Consider the following 25802-nt stretch of genomic DNA (forward strand, 5'->3'; position numbering starts at 1 on the left):
CATACATCGGACGAGGCCCCATCCGCTCATAGACATTAGTTGCGAACGTATGGCAGATGCATCCAGTCACACGACAGGCGGACTCGCGGCAAAGTCTACTTCATTGAGGCCACAGCGATTGTATTTTCTTGGTACCATGCCTTAAGGACGTGTTCCCCGGAGGAATCTCTCATCATTAGCGTCTCTGAGACGAGTCATGGAATGATGCCATTACGAATAGCGCCCTTCGCCAATGCGTTCAGTGTCCAAAGTGTGGCTCCTGTATGCCGAAAAGAACATGGATAAGTTTTCTCAACAGATACCCATATTGTCAAGTCGCCACGTGTGTACCTAGCACACTTCATAGTCTGCAAGTGGAGTTGCTGAGGATTGATTTCACTGGAAACTGGAGATCGGACTGACAGCACCAGAGCGAAAAGCATTAATACCGCCCTCTGTTCCTCCAATTGGTCTCTCCTCACATCCTTTTTGTTCTGTCTTGCTACCGGTACTACTTTTCTGGCCAAGTCGATGTTCAGGTCACCAACAGTTCTGCGAAGATGCCTATAATCGACAGGAAGGTCTACGAACAAACCCCCAAAGAGGTGATCTCTTGGAAGATTGTGGCATATTGCACAATACTTTCCTTCACCGGGGCTCTCCATGGTCCGTACGATGGATCTCGTCGTCTCGTCGGAGAACTTACTGACATAATCTTCGTTCTAGGATTCAATACTGCGAATATTTCCGGTGCGCTCGCCATGAAGCCGTTCAAATCACACTTCGACTTCCAAGATATGAACACCGCAGATCTCGCCAACTGGAATGGATGGATAACCTCTGTGCTAATTCTCGGATCGTGTCTCGGGTCGTTGACCTGCGCCCCATTCATCGAGAGACTCGGACGTCGATTCTCCCTGGTTATCTTTACAATCCTGTTCGTGGCCTCAGCAGTTCTCATGACTGCGAATCCTGGTGGATCCGGCGGACGGATTGAGTTCATTGTCGGGAGGGCTCTGTCAGGCTATGGGTCCGGTGCCGCCAGTGTCGTCGGCCCCGGGTACATTGCAGAGATCGCTCCTCAGAGCATTCGTGGTGGCTTGACTGCATTATATAACGCCAACACCATGCTTTCGGTTGGTCTTGCATATTGGATCAACTTTGGCTCCTTGCAACACATCAGCAGTACGCAAAATGCTCAGTGGCAGATGCCTATGGCTGTTCAAGCCCTTCCCGGAGTCATCCTTCTGATTGGCCTCCTTTTCATGCCTGAGTCTCCAAGGTGGCTCCTGAATCATGGAAAGGTCGAAAAGGCGCAAAGCGTACTCGAAACTCTCAGATCTCTTCCCCGCGACCACCCCTTTGTGCGCCAAGAATTTGATCAGATCCAACGGGGACTGGAAGATCAACCAGTTGCGCCGGGCCTCAAGGGTTTGTTCCAGGAAATATGTTCCGAAAATATCCGAAAACGCCTCTTCATGGTCATGTTTATCCAAGTTGGCTTTCAATTCAGTGGCGGGTAAGTCCCCTTAGTCGAGGGAGCCTTTGTGAAACAAGCATCTAAAACCCACTAGAAACATTATTACCTACTACAACACATCGATTCTGTCATCTATCGGGCTTACGGCGCCTTCTGTCAACTATCTCTTCTCGGGAATCTACGGACTCGTCAAGTTCATCGCAGTGCTTCTTTACTGCCTGTTCTTCATCGACCGTTTCGGACGACGTATGGGACTTTTCATTGGTTCCGGTCTTATCATTGGGTCTCTGACGTACATCACCGTCTATCTGGCTGTTGCCAACCCATCAGGAGCCAATGGTACTGGTCCGGCTGGATGGGTAGCAGTCGTATGCATCTACATCTTTGCCCTTGGGTATGCGATCAGCTGGGGAACTATTCCGTGGATCATCAACGCCGAAGTCTTTCCCACGAAGGTCCGTGGTAGTTGCATGGCAATCTGCATTACCTGGCAATATCTTGTCAACTTCGCGCTCTCACGCGCGCAGCCTAACATGGTGATTGCCATGCACTCATGGGGCCCGTTCCTTCTGTTCACCTTATTCACCACCATTTCCACGACATACTGCTATTTTGCATATCCAGAGACGAAGGGAATGTCCATGGAGAAAATGGATCAACTTTTCCAGATGCCCTGGTACAAGGTCGGAAAGTCGAGTCTTGCCATTGTCAACTCTCAGAATGCCCAGTCCGGCGGGTCGGATGAAGAGAAGGTAATGGTTGTAACGGCGGAAGATGCACACGAGCATGAGCACAGCGTGAAGCAGACACAAAAGGATTAATGATCATAAACAGCCTGATAAGATCATACATGTACAATAGATAATGCGCTCCTGCAGCTGCTGTATCGATACGGCCATAAGGCTCTCCCATAGTCCATTACTGAACCACCCACATCTTCCTTCGAACTTCAGCCTCGTCCCATTGCATACTTAGGTATTCTCATTGATTAGAGATAAAACGTCTCCCGCTTGTTTTTCGTAGTCATGGTGTAAGAGAGCCGTTGAATGGATCCAATTGACTAGACACTCGTCTAGGTTCCTATTTGATCGGGCGAAAGCCGATGGCCACCCACCGGTAAATTTTCGAGGCAGTTCAACAACTCGGCTTTAATCCGACGACGAGTCAACAATACTGATGCACAGTCCTTTCATGAGCAGAACCTTCGTTCCATAGTCTGCAGGCATTTAATTGTACTCCATCAATTGAATCAAAGACAGGAGACAATCACGACTGGCTGGTATGACTACAGTCCTCATTATTAGCCGTGTGGTATCAGGCGTTCAAATCATAAAGTCAGTGGCATTGCCCTGAAGCTATTTTGAATGTTGAATTTTCTCTGGTTGATGAAACGCAGCTTGGATATAAGCCCGAAGCTGGGTTGAAGTACATTTCAGTAAACCGTATTGTCGCATTTCCTGATCTGCCCCACTCAGTGGCCAGCACAAAGGCTTTAATACACATGGCAAGCGTACTCCCGCATTTCGATATTCGAAACTAGGAAACTCATGACCTTTCCAAGAGCGCTACTCAATTTCAGCAGGCAGATTCCGGGTGAAACGCGCCGTGGATTCGGAAGGAAATGGTTCGCTGACTTACCAAACATACACTCTGTTTCTCCATACTTGTTATGGTGAAAGGTTCCATGTATTGGTGTTTCAACCGACTTCAGGACAAAACATGTTGGTCTCATCAAGGCCCCATTGTAATGCTTAGAAACGCAAAAGGTACGGGCTGAGGCAGAATAAACACAAAGGCTCTGAGACAATCCATCGTTGTGAGTGAATAGAGAACCTGAGAAGTAAAGGGCCTCATACAAGGAGAGAACTGACGGTCTGCTAGCACCTATCAAGGACCTGGCACAAACATGCCTGGCACTCGAATCTGTCTTCTGTGAATAGCTGAAAACAAGTTAATACCATGCCTCGGAACGTCAACGCTTCAAAGCAGACAGTTGATGAATTATGGGCGTTCTTATGATTTGGGCCTGATGAGCTTAACCAGTATGACATTACTAGAGGTCGTAGAGAATTCAACTGTGAGAAGCCACGAGCAGTCTTTTCCTTACATTGGATTAGAAGGCAACCCTTCGTTGTCTAGGATGGATGAAAATAAAAACGCGCTTTCGTTTAGTCTTTCTTTGCATACATGCTAAAGTCTTTGTTGATTTTCTTTTTGTGACCAGACCACAATGTGCTTAAGGGTATCAGACAAAGTTCCATTTCTGACTTGGAATCCTTTCTACTCATACCTTGTGTTCAAGACATGCTATCATACTTCATTCAGAGCACCAGAGAAAGACCATGGCTTCGTTTACGATGCATCTGTTTCTGTACATAAGTTCCCATCCACGAGGAGGCCTTCATTTCAAAGCTGTCGTAATAAGGTCAAATCTGTGCTGATTACCTGTATTCTGTGTTGCAGCGCTCGCTGTTGTCTTCCCATTCCCATTCAACATTACTCAAACGCAAATCTTTCAAGAAGAGATGGAGCTGAGATCAAGACCAAAGCCTCTTCAGCCCGAACCTGAGCCCAAACGACAATCCGGGTCAACCTGCCTCTGTGGTCAGTCTATCAACGTAGCACCAAATAAAGTCCGACGACATTATGGAGTTGTGCATTGCTATTGTTACGACTGCAAAGGCGTCTTCGTCAAGAGTACTCACACAAGGGCCAACCCAACCCATCGCGTTGGAACATACGAGGAATTTCCTCCTGCCGACAAACGCCGTCCTCCACTGGACAACAACCTTGCATCCCCGCATGTTTCAGAGGACATCGGAGGTAAGGTCAGTGGTCGACCAGTAACCCGCTTGCAACGTTTGCAACAAGCTCAAAATACGGAGAATCATGATCATCCAAGCCGCCCTCGTTTGTTCACTCTTTGGGTTCTGATCGGAGACACTGACGATGCGGGCGACGTGGTTCACAAATACAAGCCGGAGGACGTTTCGTTCTGTGATGTCAGCCTCTATCTAGAGCCTGCCTCGGTTCAGCACGAACCCTGGGTTCCGGCTGCGAGTAAGTGGAAACAGTTGCAGAAGAGATTCCCGGGATTCCTCAAGTCATCAAGCGGGCTTGTGCAGGTCCATCAGTCACTCTTGACTAGCGTGATTGCAACAGCTTCCGATGGGAATGAAGTGAAAGGTGCCATACGAACTTGGGAGCAGGTCGAATCTCATCTGCAGGCCAGAGATCTTCACTCACACTTTGACCTCGACCCCCACAGAGATCGTCTAGTGTTGGCTCTTATGGAAACTGGATTTCCCGTCAAGTCAACCATCCAATCACAATACGACTGCATCGAGGACTATCTTCAAGTCATCGGTTCCGCTTACAACTCGCACACGATCGCATATCCGAGCAGGGAGGAGAGGAACGCAGCAGAGTACAAGCTGCAGGACATCCGCGCCCTGGATGAGATTGCCGAGGCCCGGGGCATGTGGAGGCCCACCACATGCTATGGTTTTGGAGACTGTGCTATGGCCAATGAGAAAGACATCTTGAAGCGCTCTTGGAGTTCCTCTTCTCTCCATGCAACAACTGACGGAGGACACGCTGCAAAGCTCACTTGTACCCGATCTAAGCGCCGAAAGGTCGACAAGAAAGCCGCAATCAACGCCGAAGAAGATGGCGAGGGTGTCTGGTTTCACCAGGAGTATGTGGAGATGTTGGCCGAAAGAGAACTCCGTGTATTCATCGCCACACGACCTGATCTCCATGGCACCAGAGGACTGCGAGGAGAAGTGGTGCGCGTGTGCTGCACCAGGCCCGACCCCAAGGAGGGCGGCATGCATGCCACTGAGGCCATAGACAACACGTACGAGAGGCTTGGCACAACGAAATATGCGGTTCACGAGTTCGCCCTCGATGTCTTCGAAGCTCTCAGAAATCCAGAATACGGGTGGAAAGGTCGCTTCGAGACACTTGAAGTGGGCTGTCGACTTGATATCTCGGCTAAGCATGTTGGTGGTCCATTATTTGTGAACGAGATTACCAGATGGAACGGGTCTCATTACTTCTCTAATTACTGTACTGGCGATCCTCATGCTCTGATATGCAGCACTTACGCCACTGCATGGAAGCGTTATGTTGAGACACTGGCTGGATGATTGAGGGAGACTGAATTGTTGATGGATTTTCTGCTACAGACCCTGATCCATTGGTGTTGGGAAGTGGCGGATTCTTGCGATTGGTTTCCTTAAGATTTAGATGATCGATCATTGTTATGTGTATTAGTTCATTTTGACCGATGTCACGATATCTGGAAAAGATCAAACCAATGCTCATTATCGGTTGTGAATTGGGGCATGCATTGCAAGGCGACAAAAGTAAAGCCCAGCATGATGGTGTACATACGGTCGACTAAGTTCTAACCACTATTCACAGTGTCAGGCCCACAGATAGACAATATTACTCCAAGATATCGTTGATGAAGTTATTTCAAGCGGCCTGCAGGACTTTGTGAACACTTTGGCTGAATTTGTTGTTGAATGTGATGCTCACACACACCTTGAGTGTGGTTGCCTGTACGCTACCAATCAATCAACCGCAGCAAGCGATGTTGGAGCTAGTGAACCGCTCGTAGTTGCAACCCTCGCACACACAGGCGTTGGCCTCAATGGCACAGTGGCCACGGCCACAATCAGGGGTCCAGCCAAAGCCGGTCTCCCAGCAGTTTTGCGCAGCAGCCATGGTTGCAATGGCGCTGAGAACGACGGTGATCGAGAACTTCATTGTCGAATGTACTGATGCAGGCAGATTTTGAAGGATTTGTGCTTTTGGACCAGAAACGAATGAGAGGGTAGTGACTGATTTGCGCGGATTGAAGAACGAAGAACCGAGAGATCAAGAAAGGGGATAGGTGGTGTTTAAATACTTATTATGATATCTACAAGAGCGCTTCCACGCCACCACAGACGGTTGTCGCCGGAGGCACACATGCGTGTCATGTCGTTCCACAGCTGAGATTCGCTACATTTAGTGCCAAGATGTTCGTTGTCTGGAGCTCATACCTCCTCCGCAGCTCAATATCCCTGCTACTGAATGATGGGGCTTCATGCAAGTGTGAGTCTGGAAATCCTTGATGACCCGGATTAATCACATCGGTGGCCAATACACCAGGATTTAACGGCATATTATGCTGTTTTCGGCTGATCCGCCGTTAGGGATACTATACCAGCTGCGATGCAACCCACATACACTTCGGGCCTTTCAACCTTAAAAGAATTGCCCAGCCTTGTCCCGGGATGTTCGTGGAGATCAGCTGGAGCGATGATCGGACGGCATCGGATCATGACCCAGTCGAGCAAAGAAGGCAAATGGCAATTGATTGATGGACTATCAATCAGTGTGGGACCCTTGTCAATTGACCGGCGGCGGAAGCAGTCTGGATCCGTATTACTAGCTGAGTCGTCCAACTTTGGGTGTTGTTGATGGTGTTAATGAACATAGAAGTACATACCAAGACCGAAACTCCGCTTCAGCACCCAGCGTCACCAAGGGTAGCTCTTGGTTTCTAAGCAGAGACCAAAAGAGTCAAATGGGCACTCCTTGCCATGCAGCATCATGCTTGCCGCCTGATCAAGGTTGTCGAAGGCCTTGTTAGTCACAGTGGTCGCATGCGGAGTAGCCCTTGACGGCCGGTGTGGGAGATCTCCGGGGCCCACCCGGAGTAGTCCTCGGAAATCGTCAGCCAAGCCTTTTCGCGGAGCTCCATAACACAGCGCTCGGTGGATAGTCCGGAGACTTGACCACTGAGGAATCACATCCGAAGTAGGTACCTTTTCCGGAACCCCCGGATCCGCAGGAGTTGGTGCTATTTCGGACACAACTCGGCTGTGGCGCAGAATCAAGGTAAGCCACAGGGTTTCTGTAATACTGATGGGCTACGTCCAAGTACTTAAAGTTAACTTTGTCTGGAGAACCTTCAAGGGCATGGTTGAATGGATGTTCGTCAACCCGCACAGAATGTGCCTCCAAACTTCCTCCCCGCCCGATCACAAACTCGTGATTAGCATTTACTTCAACTAGCAGCTTTCACGGTGGTCACTACCGTAAAAGCTTTACTTCTGGGTATTAGTACCACAGGCAGGTACCTGCGGGACTATTGTCGCCGGTAATCGTTGAGAGTCTTTGACTCGCCAAGAGCATGATGTAGAATAGAATGTCCTGCATCGCACTACGAGGGCTCACTTATTTTGTTTTCTAGCTGCTTGAGAAGCCGTTGGAAAGAGCAATTGACGGATATCTGTCCCTCATCGGTGTACTTCTGATGGTTACTTCGGATCTCAGGATGGGAAAGGGGCTTGATATCTACGTCCGTTTCGACAGACATTCCTCTATTCCGGAGCTCGAACCTGACCCCCACATGTAAGACTGATTTTTAATGTTGTGAATGATTGGTGTTGTGTAATTGGAAAGTCTCAAAAAAGTCGCCCTATGTACAAGAAGGTGAAATGGGAATCAGACAACTGATGCAGCTGCCAATCCCTCTTTGGGTATGTGCATCATAACAGCCTCCGCGAAATCTCTACCCCTTTCTGGTCCCTAAAAGAACCCAGCATCGTCTCAGTTCTCAGAGCCCCCGCCATAAATGCGTAACATTCGTCTCTCTTCGCAACATCTCTGCCAAAGGTCTGCGCAACAGTCAAGGCATCATCTTATGTTCAACCACCACCTCTATTCTTCAAACTTCCACCTCTTCAGTCGCGATTTATCGGCTGCCCCTCATCTTTGCAGGCTTGTACATGCGAGGCTGAGGGGTCTTGCCGCTGTTGGGGCAGGCGTCTCCGTGTCGGTAGATGATGACGGGCTTGCCGTCCGAGTCCTGGGTCTCGTACTTGGGGCAGTTGCACTGAGGAGCGTCGGCCATTTTGAACGGTTTGGAAGAGTGTGTGGTAGTGGTTATTTGATACTGTGTTGGCTGCATGTCAGCGTTCGTAACTTCTCAAAGGGCTTGAAGGATCCAGTTGTCTATCTTACTTGCAGGTACAGTGGTTGAAACCCGTGTCAGAGGTGGTAGGCAGAATCAGGAAAAGGGGCAGTTGTGGCGGTAGGAATTCAAGCTAGACCGGGATGCCGTGTGTGTCTGGTAGTCGATTCAAAGGCAGGAGTGAGTCTTAATGATCCTGAAGGAGTTGAGAGCTTGATTTGTCTTTCGGAAATCCTACATCTCAACCACGACGAACAGACACATCTTATAATCGAATCCATCAACTGAGGCGCAGAACAGATCCAGCAGCAAACCCAACGTCGAGAAGAAGAAAATCCTTGTGACTCCTAGCTTTGGGCCTGGTGTTGTCCTCCAACGGGTAAGGCTACGACAAGGCATCTCAGGGACGCCCAGCGTGCGGCGAGGCAGATGAGCCAATTCCAAAGTAGAGCACGATTGGCAGTGCAAATCCAGTTTGGGGGAGGAGAGACGGGAGATTTCGAGAAGGGGCATGGACTTCATTCGCTGCCTCGTGGAAGCAAGGGAGGGTGGGTTTGTCCCAATCGTTGGAAGCAGATGGGAGGGGGGGCCGGCACCTTCATTCCAAATCGCCAGGCCACCACTGATGACAGCAGGATTTGCAAATGGGCTGTGGGTAACATACCCGGTGACGTTCATTTCACTTCCAACAGTTTGCGAGCCTCCCAACGGGCACAGCAACACGGGGTCACGGGGGCACAGAGGGATAGAATTTGTGTGTGTGTGAGTGTCCAGGTTGGTGGCGCGGGCGTTGGGCAACTTGGCGAACACCACAAGCGGAAAGCTGAGGACTCATGGAGTCAGGTCCAGGGTTCCGGGTTCTATTGAACAATGGAGAACAACTGCTTGTTTGGCGAATCAGAGTTTGGAGCCAGGCTGTTGGTTTCTCGAACAAAGCCGGCACCAACGGGGGTTGGTCTCTAAAACTGGCCGCATTGTTGGTTGGTCACTGCAGCAGCTTTTGTAAAGTGGAAAGCCCAATGACGCCAGTGGTGTCCAGAGAAACCGTCATAACCGGCGCAGCAACGGGCCGGAACCTGCTTCGCCCCTTGCGAGATCAAGACAAAGAGTTGAGAAAAAGGCCTTGACATATTGTCTCCCTACGTTGGAAATAATGCAATTTGTTGTTGTCCAGGTCGAGGCCCTTTCATTTAGAAAAGCTGCATCCAGGGCGGAGTTGTCACAACCTCTGACCTCGCCACATCCCAAATAGAAAAAAAGGAGGATTCCGTTACCAGACTCTCGGGTTCGAAAAAGCAACCAAGACCGCCTGAGAAGCAAACGGCCTCGTGGGAACCAGCTCCTGACATGTTTGCCAATCTCTCACAGACCCCAGCCTCGCCCAGCAACCCGTCTCCTGGATGTTGGAACGCCTTTCAACAGCAGGACCAACACCGCCAAGCAACAGCCCCCAAACCCATGTCGTCGGTTCCCCTATCAAAACCCGTCGTTGGAACCGGGGTACGTTGAACAGTCCCAAACCCCACAAATCCTCTTCCACGCCCTTGGCTCACCTGCAGCGGTGATACTCAAACCAATCACACACGCCCCAACAACCAACAAGCAAACACCCAAAAGGGAGTCTGGTAGCCCGATTCTCCCATCTAATTTCCCCTGACGCATTGCCATTCTGCCATTGCAGTGACCAGGCACGCCCAACTTTATCACAGCAAACACACCGTTCTCGGCCCGAAAAGCCTCTCCCGCAACGCACCCACCCAATCACGACCCGTGCCCTCCAAAAGCACGCTAACCACCGCAACCGAGATGACGAGCTTCTACTTTGAGTCCCTCTGCACCACCAGTATTTTTCTCAGTTTTATCGACCTTCTTTTCTGAGAGTAGGCTCCAGCGTGACTTTCGTGTCCTCCTCTTCCCACCACCCCCCGCTTCGCCCAGCGCTGCGCCGCGGCCGCCCGGTCTTCGCGCGGGTCGCGACTCCGTCTTCCACCAATCGCCGCCCGCGCCATGCGCCGCCGCTTGTGATGACCGCGGCACAACCAACAGCCGCTTACCCGCGTTTTGTGCGTGTGTGACAATGCAATAGGCTCTCGCTCTGTGCTGCTGCGTCTGCTGGATTGCCAACCATTAGACGTTGAGGCCTTTCGGCCAGTCTTTCGCCACCTGTCTGCGCCCCTTATCCGCTGTCAGCAGCAACGCTCGTTGTTGGCCGTGGTTGCACACAAAAGTACCTCTTGGCTATGACTTCCATCTTTTGGATCACGAGCGCCGAGGTGTGGTTACGAGGTGACAGTCACAAAATGCGGCGTGGACATTTCTGAAGTTATCCAATTGTATTTCCCCAGATGCTATCTTCCACTTCCATTGAACCCCCTCAATGCTACCCTTTGCTATCTCATGACATTGCATGGCAAAAGGGTGATGTGGTCGTATCCACCAGCCTATCTGGAAATTGGCTGATAAGCATGGCGTGCACTCGAATGCGGTTCAAACAAGCGAGGCCATCCGCGCGCCATGCGGCAAGTATGTATGAATGCTTCCAACAAACCATTCGCGTCCTTGCAGTTACCGATGTCATCGACCGCTCTTGAATGCCGATCCTGGCATTACCCGAAGTCTGCTCAAACATGGCAAATTGAGCTTGCCAGCGACTGCAAATAGAATGTGGCGGTGGGACGGCTGAATAAGGCTGATTGTGCAGTTGGGTAGATGTGCGGGGCGAAAGTTCCGGACCCGATTGTCTGCGAAGCAAGAGTCCGACCAAAGCGTGCCGTGGTCCACCGACGTAAGGACACGCCTGTGACAAACATCTGTCGGGTCTATTTGTCGGGCCGCTGGAGAAGAGGTCAATGGTGATGGCAGGGCGGAATCCGAATCCTGCGGCCCCCACGACCCCACAGCCACGGAGCCGCGATCGTCATGTAAGCCCGACCCCGACCCTGAACGACATCGCCTCAGTCCGCGAATAGCAACACGTTTGCTCACCCGCGTCTGCGCATAAATGCAGCTTCGGTTCTCATCCCAAGAAAGCCTTCCTACAATCAACTCCGTGTCCCAAAATAACACTCTCGCAACTGCTCGAGTCGAACAACGCCTCCTGCTGGGCGTTCGGATTGTCCATCGCATGTCCACTAGGTCTGCAGAGCGGCCTATGCGACGGACAATACGGTCGATAAAGTTCGGCTGCTGACCTTGACTTCCTTCATCGAGACTGCCTTCCAGTCATGTTGATACACCGCCGCTGGCAGATTCCGAACGCTTTGTCGCTTCTGCTGACTATGGGGTTCGTTTGCGGTTGCTGAGCATTTTACAGTGCAAAGACGCTAGGCTGAGTAAACACGTTCGTTGAAACTATCGCCGGCCCGGAGACAGAAGGGCTCCGCCGTTGCCAGAAGCAAGCTTACGTAAACGGACTGATCCAAAAGGTGCTTTTCGTGTTCACCCCGTGCCTGATTCGGTGCCCGATTCTCTCATATTCGGCGGGATTGTCGGGCTGAACTTTGGGCGTCGGCCTCGCTTCTTTTGTCTTGGTCGAGGGGGAAGCTGCACACCTGCGGTGGTGGGTTCGTTTGGTGAAGGTTCCCTTGTTCTACAGAGTCAGTCAGCTTCATCAGAGTCAAGCCATGGCGTTGCTGCTCACTCCCTGTCCTTGAAACGCCTCCGCTTGATCATCTGCAAGGCCTCCTTGCGCATCTTGGCCTGGAAGTGCTCGTTGAAGTCGAGAGTGATGAGATCCCACATGCAGTGGCGCTTAGTGTGGCGGTAGTGGTCCAGAAGGTAGTAAAGATACTCCTCTTGTTCCTGGCGGCTGGCACTGGCGTTACCATTAGAGGTACTTGTATTGGAGACCACGGACGGCCCCGGCACGGGACGGTCCGACGGCTGTGTCATTTGGACATGACTCGGCGGCGAGTCGTGGTAGCCCAAACAGTTGATGCCCATGCGCGAGCAATTTAGACCTGTCCGAGCGCGTTAGTATGTACGCCACAATATTTGACACGCACACCACGTCGAGGGAACTGCAAAACATGGGACCTACACGTTGGGCGACTCTCGTCGCACGGCATCTTGCGGACCTGGCACGTCTTGCAGCCGGGATCGGTCGGCTGAACACGGGGCTGTAGTTGGGGACGGGCAGTCATGACAACATGAGAAGGGTTTGGCCGGGCGACAATCATGGGGTCGGGGCCATCATGTCCGGACAGGATGGGATTGAGAGTTAATGACGAAGGCATCGGGCCCGGATGCAGAACATGACTCGCAGCGGGATGCGGGACCGGGACGGGCAAGATGGAGACGGAAACATCGTGCATCATGGGCGGCGTCGGGGGCTGACTCGGGCGTGATGCGTTCCGGCGTGCGGCATCTGCAGCTGCATCGACGTCGTCATCGCACAGGACGTTCTGCAATGCCATGACGGGACATTGGCCGGGTTTGGGGGCGGCGGGACGACATGACGGCCTCTCGGAAGCAGTGTGACTTGCGTTGCTGTAGTTGCTGCTGCTGCTTGTGAGGGTTGGATGCGATGGTGTTGGCGATGGCGACGGCGGGAATCTGAGGGCGTCGGGATGGCGGCTGTTGGCGGCAGTTGGCGGTGGAGGTGGCGGTGGAGCCGGGGCCAGACGGCGGTGAGTAGGATGGCGCGGCTCGACGCTGGTGCTGGTGCTGGTGCTGGCGTTGGCGTTGGCGCTGTTGGTGCCGATGCTGGTGGTGCTGTTGGTGCTGTTGGTGTTGGTTGCAGCGGCAGCGTTGTTGGTTCCTGTGTTGTTGGTTGCTCTCCTCACAGACATGAAGGGTGATGATGAGTAAGACGAATAAGGTTCGGATCCGTCGGACGCGGCGTCGTGAAGCACATTGACAGGCGACGCCGTGGCAGAGGAAGCAGCAGTCGGTCGGGAATCCGCAGCGGCGGATGCTGCAACGGCGGCGTCGGGCGATGCAGCGGCGACGAAGACGGGAGCAGCGGGCATCCGCATCATGTCTCACTCTGCGGAACAGTCTCCGCAGATATTTGTGTTGGTTTGGAGGACGCAGTCGCAGATGCAGGCGCGGCCCTCAGACTCGTCAGACGGCAGACGGTGCGCGAGACACGACCGACGCTCCCTCTTTTTTTTCCCCCTTCACGCCTTACGCTCCGCGCTTTTCGCTTTTCGCACCCTTCCACGTCCAAAACACGCCGCGTGCGCCGGGTGCCGGTGGGTGCGGTGCAGTGCAATACAATGCAGCGCGCAGCAGCGCAACGTGATGGTAGCGCAGCGCAGCGCAGCCTCGGTCAGGTTGCCTTTATTCCCGCCCTGCGCGCTGAAGAAAAGCAACTCGGCACGAGTAAGGTAAGGGGCGGCGGCGGCGACGGCAACGGCAGCGGCGGCGGCGACACAGACAAGGCGGAGCGGAGAAGGGGGGGGATAAGGAAGGGAAGGGATGGCGACGGAAGGGATATGACGGGATGATAGGGACGGGAAGGGTTGGGATGAGATGGGATTGGAATGATGGGATTGGAATGATGGGAGGATCCGATGGGATGACACGTGGAGAGCGTTGGCCGTTGGCTGTTGGTTTGTATCCGTTGTTGGTAGTCGAGTCCAGCCCGGGTTCAGGCGTGTTGGTTCGATCCTCTTTGTCAAAGAAAGTGTAAAACGGAGCGGCTGAAATGCAAAAAAGAATCAACTGCAAACAGAACCAACAGACGGGACCAACAGCAGAAGCAGGGATGGGCGGGGGTGGAAGGATGGATGGAGGACAGGACGAGGAGCTGGAGGGAGGGATGAGGAGGGACGAGCGAGACCTGAACTGACTTGGCCTGACTTGACTGACCTGACTGCTGACCTGACCTTGACGCGGTCGGTACGTACGGGCGAGGCAGCAGCAGCAGCAGCAGCAGCAGCAGCAGAGCAGCAAAGGGGGGACGGGACACTGGAGGGGGGAGGGGGGAAGAGGGACGACACAGGGAAGGGGGAAGGGAAAAAAAGGGGGGACGAGCGACGAGCAGGAACAAATAAAAAGAGACGTGGATTCCCCTCCTTGCCCGCTGCTACCGTGACCTTGCCGTGGCCTTGCGGATCCAATTGATGCTTTGCTTGGAGAATGGAGATCAGGAAGAAGAAGGAGGACTAGACACGGAGGGACGGGCGGAAAGAAGGGAAAGGGAACCTAGGTTGGAAGGCACTGGATCCGGATGATGGATCTGGACCTCAGGCTGCTCGGCTCCTGCCACTCGCTTCCCGTCCCGCCTGTTCCAAGGTTGGCTGCTCCTTCTCTCTCTCTCTCTCTCGGTTCTCTGGCAGAAAACAGAAAATGGGACGGGAATGACCTGAGGCCATCTTTCCATCAACAAATAGGCGAACCAGGTGCACACCTCACTCTTCAGGGACCATTTCAGGTGGGAGAAAGTGGAGGGAAACCCACCTGCCACCTGCCCTGTCTGTCCTGCCACGCCACGCCTGCCTCCCATCAGAACCTGGAACCACGCACTCCAACTGGACCACCACCACCTTCCACGCTTCGCTCACCGATAGTACGTATCCATTCCGTACCCAAGGAAGGACTGCACCTTCCTTTCTCGCCGTTTCATTTGTCAGACAAAAATAAAAACGACAGCGCACGTACCACATCCAGCGCTATGCGCCAGGAAACAGGTGGACGACCACGCTACATAGTACTAAGTAAGCGAGCACCGTTCCACCTGCCGCCCGACCATTGGCCCGTCTCCCGACGACCCGCTACTCAAAAGCGCCCACCTTTGATTGGCTCCATCGCGCCATTCTGTCCTGCACGTGGACGCGTTGGTCACACCAAATTGTTGGTTCCAGCCAACCAACACCCGCCCGCCAATCAATTCGCGTCAATTATTCCCCTCATCCAGGAACCTCTTTGTCTCACCTCACCGCCTTCTCACTCAGCCCTCGAATCATGAGTCTCATCCCATGCAGTTGCTTCTGCCTTCTCTCCTTCTGTCGTTGGCAGAGAAACGTTTGATGTCGCAGACTAATGAACATCATGATGCTGAATAATATTGGCCTCTCAAGTATTGGGATTGCCCTCATTCAGCTTCCAATCGCGATGACGCATTGACTGCGATACCGAGGCATTGAGTACCGAATACGGGCGTATGGTTCTCTGGGGTGTCCAGGTCGTTAAAATAAGATAACCCGGTCTAGGCCTACCTTTGACTATCTCATATGCTCTCATTCATCCAGCCTTCTTGATGAAAGATGTGCCTGTATTGGGGGTTTGACATATATACGGATACACTGCACAAGTGCTAAGAATTACATGGAAATCGGCAATCAGGCAACAGTGGCGTTGGTGCATGCCGTCTCCCAAGCAGCCCAGGAAAATGGCTGCACAAGAGTTCCTTGGTAACCAATATCGATACCCGTTTGGGTCGTCTCAAGGCCTCCCAAAGGCGTGGCATCCCAGCCTTCACTCGTCGGTCCGTTTTCGGGATCCACAATGAAGGAAAGCCACAAGTCCTGCATCTCGTCGCTGACTTCATACTCAAACGCGGTAGAATTCTCACGCGCAATGTCGTGAGTCCCGAAAATTAGAGGAAGCTCCGCCGAATGGAACGCCCCCTGGCCTCCGGGCATGATGTTGGTGAAGTTGCTCGAGTACATGTAGCGATACGTCCGGAGACCGGCAATGTTCCTCAGTCCAGTCTCGTAGTGCGCCGGGCACCCGAACAAGTTGTCGGCCACCACATCGGAGCCGTTGGTTGGTGGAGCTTCAGAGCTACCGCTGAAGTTCCATTCATCCCTGGTCGAACCGACGATCGAGGGCCCTTGGGCGACCTTTCCGTTCAAGGTGCGCTCTGCATAGTCGGAAAACTTGGTTCTCTCGTCAACGACAACGTTGAACGTCAGATTACTGGCTTGGCCGAGATACTTTTGGATGTCCCGGAAAGGAACCTTCCTCAAGCATGCCAGCTCATCATCTTGGCACCCGAATGCGGTCGCCAGCGACGTGAAGCTAGAGTGTGTCGTGTCGGCGCTTCCGATGGGGATGAACGGTGATCCCGAGTTCTTGATGAAACCAATGGCGATGGGGTCCTCGGCGTATGCGTATTGGTAGTACGAGACCGACGCGGCGCCGGCACTTTGACCCCAGAGGACGATGCGCTCAGGGTCGCCGCCGAATTTGGCGATGTTGTCCCGGACCCATTCAACAGCCAGACGCTGGTCCAAAAGCCCCAGATTCTGTTCCTTGAGGTCAAGACCTGCAGCATTGGGGAATCCCCAGAGCCCAAGACGGTAGCTACACCAAGGTCAGTAAGATACACACGGCTTTTGAGAGAAAAAGTCCTACTTGATGGCGACAACGATATGCTTCTGGCTTTTCTGCACCCATCGAGTCGGGGTTTGGTAGGCAATGTCATTGCTACCCTAAATCTCAAAGTCAACAACAATTGTAAATAGGTTTCAAGGGGTTGCTGACCTCAGTAAAACCACCGCCGTGAATCCATACGACGACTGGAAGAGCTTCCGAAGAGTCGACTGGGGCCCATACGTTGAGAGTCAGGCAGTCTTCGCTGGTGCTGTTGGGCCGGATCAAGAACTCCGCTTTCCATGCGCCTCCGCCTCCCGGAGGATCCGTCTGCGGACAAGACGGTCGCCGGAACGACGCGTCCAGGCTCCCGAAGGACTCCTTCGGCAGGGCAGGAAGCCATCGACGGTCTCCAACCGGCGGTTCGGCGTAGGGGATGCCGTAGAATTGCGCGACTGATGGTGCCCATGCATCCGTGAAGCCATTCACTATGCCGTGTTGCGTCTCAATAGAGGTGCTGGGCAACGCATAGATATTCTGAACGACGAGATTACCCAGCGCCGAGATGGCGGTCAGGGCGTGAGAGGTCCGGAGCTGCATGATGGAGGAGGCGTTGCTCCACAAGAACTGAAGTGCCGCCTCCATCGCTGCTGCTGCTCTTGAGCATTTATATCAGTCTCGATTCCGAACTCGCTGCCGGGTAGATTTGCGGAGCCGGTACATTTGCCGCGTGCGGTGCCTGGCTCCGCGTATTTGCGGGGTAAACAATCCCGAGCCGAAGGTAGAGCGTTGAAGATCGTCGGCTCGCAATGTAGTATTCGGAGCGTTGTGTTTATTGAGGGGAAAGAGTCGGCTCGATTGGCTTCTTTGGTAATTTTCTGGGGATGACGTTAACTCGGCCGAATTGGAGCATGGAGAAGGGCCGAACAGGTGGGGTTTCAGTCCAATCAGTCCGGGGATTGTTCCCTCGCATCCTGCTTTGCATGACTCTCGTTTCCTCTTCCCCGTGGAGAAGCACGCGGTGTCTGGCGAGTCGCGTGAATAGTCGAATGGGGTGACAGGCTTGGCCGACCGACGGGGTGCTTGGTTGCGTGCTCGAACAGGTAGTCACCTCGGGCCGATCGTCAACACGACAGTTTTTCACGATCTTGATTGTCGTTGCTTCACACAGACGCAGCCTCACATGTCGAGAAATTGACCAACGCCATCTTCAGCATTCCTGTAGCTGCCGAGTCTTCGTCTTTGACGCTGGCAGGTGGGATGTAAGAGGTGTGGAAATTACGCAGATCCCCTTGAATCATGGAGCCACTCTCGTCGTATCCCGCAGTGATGCTCGAGCTGAGTGTTGCAAATGCCGGTTCAAGCTGATTACATTTAGACATTTTGATCCAGAAGGAGTCGAAATGTCTTTAATGTCGGGAAAGTGCCAGTGTTGACACGCAAAGACTATTAGGAGCGTCCGGCGAGTAGCCAGACCTCCCATCGTGTTCCAATGCGGCTCAGCGATGCCCACTCCTTTATCTCATTAGACATTGAGAGTCCGTGGTCTCTACCATATCCCAAAATGCGAGGAGGGAGTCGCACGATGATAGAAGAGTCGTATCGCTTACACAAATCAACTCGCCTAATTGTGTGGGATGCTGCACCGCGACTCCGTATCAAGAAGAGTGCTTGTCCCAACCTCACATAGTGAGACGCATCGAGTCAAAGTTGACAATGATCTATGGTCTGACTTACTTACCCCTCCAAATATGGACGCAGAACGCTTGCCGTTGTACGACTTCTTGAAGATCTCTCGGCAGTGTCTCTTCATGCTTGATTCTTGTTGCACGCCATACCTTGTCGACTTCAAGCATGAGCATCCTCGTTTCTCCGACGAATCTTTGTAGTCAAACAACTTGATCGAGTCCAACAAATCGAAAAGAAGAACATGAAGGATAAAATCGATGATCGGAAGCAAAGCTCATCAGCAAAATGTCTCGTGCATCATCTCATTTTGGCTGACGTCAGTGCTACGGAATTTCAGATGCGCCACAACGCAGCAAGAACCACCGCATTGGGACCAGTTCCACGTGGCTTCCGTGAAAGGGATGCGCTCTGTTACGCCATGGTCTGCCAGTCAATAAGTCGACGGCGTCATGACTCCGTTCTGCGGCTGCGTCGGATGTGGATGAGTTGTTGTGTATATATGTATGAAATATCTGCGACAGCTCTTGGTCAAATTGTTGACCTTCTTGAAGACATGATTCTCCTCCGACGGTCGCATTTTATCATTTCAAATTTCCCACGTTCACCAACCATAAGTCCAGCATTCAGCTTAACACGCAAGATGGCCTCGCAACCTTCTCACATCAATTTCCCCGGAAAGACCTCCGCAACGCCCGGCGAAGAATTCGAAGTCCGCCAAACATCCACGTCTGAGGACTGGCGCCCTGATCCATCAAAGTCATTGCCTCTTTCACCAGCTCGACAAGCGTTGGTCGATGATATTATTGCGTTGTACTCCATGGAGCCGACCGTCGACCGAGTGAAGCGCTACACTGCTGACTGTGTTTACGATGACCAATTTGTCTACGCCAATGATCGCTACAAGATGGCGGGACAGTGGTTCGCCTTGCCCAAGCTTTTTAATGCCAGCAAGAACGAGGGATACGAGATCGTCAAGAACGACCGCGACTTGATCCAGTTCAAAAATGAACAAAGCTGGACATTCAAGTTGATCCCAAAGACTGCGACCATCAACGCGCTCGTCAGCCTGAGCTTGGACCCTGGAACAGTCGACAGCGACTTCATCCAGGTCAAGTACCACAAGGATCAGGCAAATGACAAAGACTACAGTCACGAGTAAGTCCTAACACTTGCTAGGAGACATGACAACACTAACCGCCGATGTCCTATGAAGGGGCGTGGGCTTCTCGTTCAAGAAGTGGCAAGCGGACAACGTTGCAAAGTACATGGACAGCAAGGAGGTCGAAGTATTTATTGCCGACAAGGACGCAAGCAAGAATAAGGTCAAGAAATATGGAACTGGCAAAGCTGAAGGTGATGCTCCGACGAAGGATCTCTAAACAGCAGCGCCTAACGCGACAAGAGATGTACAAATTCAAAAGACTAGCAATAACCCCGTCTTCCTAAATCTAATTCGTGGTTTCAGTGGTTCCTACGCTTGACTCGCGCGACCACGCCTTCTTGTCTGGCAAAGAAGGTGTTTCTGGTGTGCCACTGAGTCTTGGCTTGATCGTAGAATTCAAACCGATAATTCCACACCAACTGAGGAGAAAGCTTGTGCAGCTCAATCAAGGCAATGTTCTTGCCCAAGCACGTACGTGTGCCGCCGCCAAAGGCCATCATGAACTTGTCCATGTAGTTGGCACGAGACTGATCCATCCAGCGGTCAGGGTTGAAACTTTCTGCGTCTGCACCAAATACTTTCTTATCAAAGTGCAGCACGGCGGCGTTGATGCCAACAACATAGCCACCCGGGATGAACTGTCCACAGAGCGTCATGCCCTGAGAGGGCACAATACGAGGCAGAGCTGTGTTTGGTTTGTCAGAGGCACACCCGAATCATGAAGCAAGACGACTTACATAGCTGGGCACCAGGATGGATACGAAGAGCCTCCTTTATGCACGCGCAAAGGTAGGGAAGTTGGCTCGCCTCTTTGTATGTGGGAGGCATGCTGAGACGACCCTCATTGACGGCTTGGTCAACCTCGGCCTCCAGCTTACGGTACGCCTCCGGATTGTGCATCAGGTGATAGAACAGGGAGCGAAAGGCGATGGCAGTGGTGTCGCTGCCAGCAAAGAGTGCACCGTAAGACTCTTGCTCAACATCTCCCCAGCGGTAGTCGAACTTCTCACCACTCTTCTCGTAGATGGAGAAGACCTGCTGTGCCATGTCGTTTCTGGGGGCCTCGAGGCGCGACTCATACGCATCCTTCATGAGGCGTGCAGAAGACTCGCCAATGTTCTTTCTAGCACCAGGTGTCAGCTGAAGTACGCTTCATGAAATTCCAGACTATCAGCTCACACTCCCTTGGCAATCTCCTTGCCTGCAGATGTGAGCATGCATCCAATGCCAACGAAAGGGCGCAGGATCGGCGGCGCCACACCCATCAGGCAGACGAAGGGAATCATCTTGTCGAGAGACTTGATCCAGTCATTTTGGTCCTTTCCCTCATCAACGAATCCAAAAGCTCGGCCATAGAAGAGTTCACCAATGATGTCAAAGGTGTACCTGTTGCACTACTTAGTCCGGATTTCTTGACCGTGTGAAGACTTTGTTAAAAACGTGGTGATGGTCACTCACCAATGCAGCCATTCTCCGATATCACAGGGCTTTCCTGAGTCAGCGTACTGTCCCAAGCGTTCGGTCAAGAGGTCGCTGCAAGTGTCGATGTATTGCTCGGACTTGGAAACATTGCTCATGGAGTATACACTGCTCGTGATCCTTCGCCTTTGGCCATGCTTCTTGTCGCTCTTGCAAGAGAAGACATCGCCGTGAGGGCTGAAACCGGTTGTATTGTAGGGCTCGTAGAATTGGGCTTTATCCAACGCGTTGGAAAAGCGATAAATGTCCGCAAATGCCTCAGGACTGCAACGTATATCAGCCACGAGTAAACCAAGAACCCGTTAAGACTCCATATACTTACTCTGAGCATGAGATCTCGTCTGGTGCCAGTCTGACTAGTGGACCATATTTCTCATGAAGGGCTCTTTCATCTTTTTCGACGTCCTCGGTCCAAATCTTCAACATGTACCACAACCGTGATACCGTCGCAAGGAAAGGCCCGGGGATTCTGCTGAGGGGATGTAATGTGCGTGCATAGACGACCCAACCAATCCAGTAGATGACTGGGAGTGCCACAAGCACCCCAACCCGAGGTAGCGAGGGCTCCAGGAACATTGTGACGGACTATGCTGTTGTGAGGCGAAAGAAAAGAGTATCTTGAATGACTTGAACCAAAAATGAGAGTCTGCATCTGAAAAACGAGGGGACTCCTAGAGCCTATTTATAAGGCTATTGGGGAGAAAACAAGCGGAATCCCATCCAGAAGTCACGCCCGGCGCTACCGTGAAAGATGCCCCACGATAGATCCAAGCGACCCGACATTAGATTGTCCATGCTGAGCGACCCATACGGACGGACGTCTGACATCGCTTCGCCGAGTGGTGCGGATAATAGTGGAGTTGATTCCGTGTATCGGCTTGCCTTACCGTCCGAGACCGAGAGACTTTCTATCTAGACAACATGAAGTTTCTGACCGGAGTTCGGAGCAACACAAAAAGATACCCTGTCAATTGGAGGACACTAGGGTTGAACCATGAGTCATTTGGCATAGGTTATGGGATACCCGAATCGAGTTGAGTAGTGTCGGACGCATGTGACTTTTGCTAATGGATCGCGATTTGGACATGACGCAAAATAGCACACCGAGAGGCAAGACATCACGGCCACCAATAGTCCTACTAAGTGAGCAACATGTTTCAAGAGCCGAGATTACACCTTGTTCTGAAGAAAGATTCTGGTTCTAAGCCTTTTGATGCTTCGTGTGTAATCCGAACGCGAACATCTGCATGAAATAGGCGATGCGCGTCAAGATTGTCATCAAGCCTGCATTCCATGAATGATTTTTGAGAGGGCATTCAGAACTTCTGTGAAACCCCTGTGAGAGTGATGCGAGGGTTTTGACCTGGTGGGTTAGTTCCGCCGGCAGTCGGGTTCAACCACGATGCCGAATCTTATCGGCCTGGATCCGCAAGAGCTCAGGAGACGCCGCTTGATCACGAGTTGGAAGTTTGAATGAATTTTGGGATGAAGTGGACATTAAAATTGTCTTGGTATTGTAGATAAATAGCTGATTTGCTTGCTTTCGTCATGGCATGGCGATAGACGAATCAGAAGTTGAGCCATGTCAAGGGTGTGATCTTGATTAAGTTGAGGTACCTCAGCTGGTCAAACGCATACCGAATGAATCTGAAATAGCGAAACATTGTTTGAAAAGGTCGTATCATTAAGAAGTGAATTTCTTGAAATGAAGACGATCCGACTGTATGGAAAGAGGTTGCTCACAGGGAGTAGTAAATTCTGCCCCGAGCCACCCAGTCAACCAAATTAATGAGCACCAACGCTCCGATGATTAACACAGCCCAATTCATATTCACTTTGTATTATTAGTTACATGTAATCGAAAGGTTGATGGAATCATCTTCAGAGGTAGACACTTACAAATGCTACTGGCTGTTATGGGGACATAGAGAGGAAAGCTGCATCAGCAGGACAATATTAATAACCAACGCTCTTGACCGAAAAAGCGCAGATCTTACCACAACATGATTATAACCAAGGACGACCAAATAGCCGACGCAATGTTAATAGGTTTACCAAACCTAACAAGGCTGAATGCACGATTGTCGGGCAAGCAATCGCGCCCACTCACCAGAAGCTGTCACCCTAGCGTCAGTACCATGGAGAGCCAGCTAGATCCCTCGCATTGGATTGCATAACATTATCACAGGAATGAAGTATTCAATCTGGAAAGCTACATCGCCGAGACAAACGATTGCTCAAGCGTGGTCACTCCCAAAGACTACCAATCCTGCGGACAAGCCAGACTGTCGCATGTTGTAAAGAGGACTGTGTGTACCTATCGCCATTTCCGCCGCCACAATGAAGGAAAATAGCGTTGATCGGTGCCCGGAAACTGGACTTGATCCGGAGCAAAGCGATAGAAAATGGCAGGGCATTGTCCCTGGCTAGTCCCTAAGCCAGTCGTGACGGAGCGTTGTTGATGCCCATTATGATCAAGAAGCTGTGAAACAGAATTCCCGTCAGCAGCCACATACATATTGATGATGTCATCAGCAAATGATAACTTACTTGAGTGACACGATTGTCACGGTTATGAAGGCTATGCTCCCGGCTGTGTACTTGAGGGTATCGATTATCCAAGGTATGCAGGGCAGACTAAGAATCGTAAGTCATCATCACTGCCTGAGTGTTCTTCGGGTCTAACAGAGACTTTTCCAACCCGAAAGACGATGTTTGTGACTTCTTGTCCGACGCTCAAGGAGTTCAAGAAATGAATGTCAAGCAAGTGGTATGTCCCCATTGCGTAGATATTCGCTATGGCGGACTGAGCTGGGCTTTTACTAATATTTATCCAGGTTTGGCACAATTGGCTTGCCAACTCATTATCACGAGGAACATGGTGCAATTTTCCACCAGGCTACAGTTTCAAGTATCTCGAAGATCTCCGAAAAAGCCAAGGCAATGTACTATTTGCCAGTGGGGACTGGGCCTTAGGATGGAGGGGATTCATTGATTGCGCTATGGAGGAAGGTACCAGAGCTGCCAAGGCCGTCATGGACGATATGCGGCCGGAAAAGCCATGTTTATCAGCTGTTTGAGAAAGTTCTACTTGCACTATTAGGAATGTCAAGTAGCCCAAGAAAGGTTTCCCTTCCTATGGCTCGATCAATCAGGAAAACCCTCCGAGAATATGGTGCTTTATGTCATAGAGCAATCGGGCTCACATTGATCACATGATGAATACCTTAGCTTGTGGTAGTAATGAGATCCATCTATCGCCCAGTGTTCTTCTTTTCCAGACTCGTTCAAGTTGATCCATGCCTTTGCGAAGATTCTCAAAGCCGCTGCGCTTGTAGAAAGATGCGAATACCTCCCGGAAGAATGATTTATGCTCTTCCAGAACACTGTCGGAAGCCGCCATAAAGGTTGCCCAGATGAGGACTTGTTTACCGGGCGAGCCAGCAGGGAAAGATTCAAACGTCTCCTTGAATCGTTGAACCCGGCAGATAGACTCGGCGAACTGTGGAAAGCTGTCGCTAACGGAAGCTACCGACAGTATATCGCGACGCGCTTGATCGAGATATATGTCGTAGGATTGCTGGATGAGACTCATGACCAACGACGTAATCGGATAGTGCTCTGGCTGATGCTGAGAGCAGTGCTTGATGCATTCAAACGCCTGCGTGATGTTCTGGCGAGTGCTCAGTGTTGTGATACCCCACTGCTCGTTGATCAGCGGTGCAGCATATACCCGCATTCTGGAAGTGGAAAAGTTAGCTGTGATCAGAGCTTAGACCTCTGGAGCCCTGACGGCGCAAGGTAACTGTTGGTGCGGAAAAGGCGGAATCTCTCCAGCGGCGAAGATCCACAAACACTTACTTGTGAACTTGGCGGACGATAAAACGTGACAGCTCATCTTCGCCCAGGCTGTCTTCTCCCCCAATGGCTTCGAGTGCGGACTCAAGTAAGCGAAATAGTAGCGGGAAGTCATCTGAACCTGTGACCATGACTGCCACCAACAGCACTAGGATGGCGAGTAAGATGGAAAGTCTAGAGGATTGGTCGCTGTGTCCGAGATCTCGGCGTTGCAGATCTGCAATTGTGCAGGCGTACAGCTGAGATGCTGAAGGATTGGCGTTTGCAGATAGCTGAGATGACAGGCCCGGCGGTGCTGGAAGGGAGTCCTCACGGAAATCCAGGCTCTTTGATTGAGATAAGCGTTGCCCGTATCGATGGAAAGAGGCGACTGTCAACACTGAGTTTAGTACCAATTGATCTAGATGGGCAATTGGCAGGACCAGATGCCTCCACCCGTTGTGCAAGCCATCTATCGCCACCATTTCCCCGGCGATATGATCGGAGACTAAGAAGACAGTCAACAGGTTGAGCAACTTGAGGAACACTGGCATGAAGAGATTTTGACGAGACGTACAATGACGAATAAGAGGTAGCGCCCATGATGCGACTTTGGCAGGTGGCGGCTGAACCCTTAAGCAGCCATGCTTCCGTGCTATCCCCGCTGTTGCCATGTTTCTCGTCTGAGCGAATTCCTGCGGTCTTTGCAACTGGAGGAGAGGTTGATTGTTTGATGAATCTACCACAGACTCAACGTTGTCATCAACAGTAACTTCGCTGGGAGACGCCGGGATATCCGCATGACCCAGCACTTGATCGTTGTCTTGTGGGAAATGTTCCTCACTGCCAAGTTCTTCACACAGCTTTGCGCTGTTTGGGCATGGCTTTGATATCCGCTCCAGGGATGACGCTTTTACTTGTCGTTCGGCATCTCGTCTAAC

At 51.8% G+C, this 25802-nt stretch overlaps 6 protein-coding genes across 6 annotated transcripts; 3 read left to right on the forward strand and 3 right to left on the reverse strand.

The window, feature by feature from the left end:
- Positions 1-740: 740 nt before the first annotated feature.
- On the forward strand, positions 741-2280 carry COL26b_010629 (uncharacterized protein; the record flags this gene model as incomplete). Its single annotated transcript, XM_053183322.1, has 2 exons — positions 741-1498; positions 1554-2280. The coding sequence occupies 2 exons, from the start codon at positions 741-743 to the stop codon at positions 2278-2280; spliced, it is 1485 nt and encodes a 494-aa protein (XP_053032742.1).
- Positions 2281-4261: 1981 nt separating this feature from the next.
- Positions 4262-5610, forward strand: COL26b_010630 (uncharacterized protein; the record flags this gene model as incomplete). The annotated part of the gene is made up of 2 exons (XM_053183323.1): positions 4262-4287; positions 4362-5610. 2 exons carry the CDS (start codon positions 4262-4264, stop codon positions 5608-5610), a joined length of 1275 nt encoding a protein of 424 aa, XP_053032743.1.
- A 6458-nt stretch (positions 5611-12068) lies between these two features.
- Positions 12069-12847, reverse strand: COL26b_010631 (uncharacterized protein; the record flags this gene model as incomplete). The annotated part of the gene is made up of 2 exons (XM_053183324.1): positions 12069-12391; positions 12472-12847. 2 exons carry the CDS (start codon positions 12845-12847, stop codon positions 12069-12071), a joined length of 699 nt encoding a protein of 232 aa, XP_053032744.1.
- Positions 12848-15718: 2871 nt separating this feature from the next.
- On the reverse strand, positions 15719-17339 carry COL26b_010632 (uncharacterized protein; the record flags this gene model as incomplete). The annotated part of the gene is made up of 3 exons (XM_053183325.1): positions 15719-16685; positions 16737-16813; positions 16866-17339. The coding sequence occupies 3 exons, from the start codon at positions 17337-17339 to the stop codon at positions 15719-15721; spliced, it is 1518 nt and encodes a 505-aa protein (XP_053032745.1).
- Positions 17340-19023: 1684 nt separating this feature from the next.
- On the forward strand, positions 19024-19762 carry COL26b_010633 (uncharacterized protein; the record flags this gene model as incomplete). The annotated part of the gene is made up of 2 exons (XM_053183326.1): positions 19024-19538; positions 19597-19762. The coding sequence occupies 2 exons, from the start codon at positions 19024-19026 to the stop codon at positions 19760-19762; spliced, it is 681 nt and encodes a 226-aa protein (XP_053032746.1).
- An 82-nt stretch (positions 19763-19844) lies between these two features.
- COL26b_010634 (uncharacterized protein) lies at positions 19845-21600 on the reverse strand (the record flags this gene model as incomplete). Its single annotated transcript, XM_053183327.1, has 5 exons — positions 19845-20230; positions 20283-20668; positions 20725-20931; positions 21004-21288; positions 21347-21600. The coding sequence occupies 5 exons, from the start codon at positions 21598-21600 to the stop codon at positions 19845-19847; spliced, it is 1518 nt and encodes a 505-aa protein (XP_053032747.1).
- Between the last annotated feature and the right edge of the window lie 4202 nt (positions 21601-25802).

This window comes from Colletotrichum chrysophilum (assembly GCF_026319265.1).
Source record: "Colletotrichum chrysophilum strain AFK26 chromosome Unknown scaffold_116, whole genome shotgun sequence".
Lineage (NCBI taxonomy): Eukaryota > Fungi > Ascomycota > Sordariomycetes > Glomerellales > Glomerellaceae > Colletotrichum > Colletotrichum chrysophilum.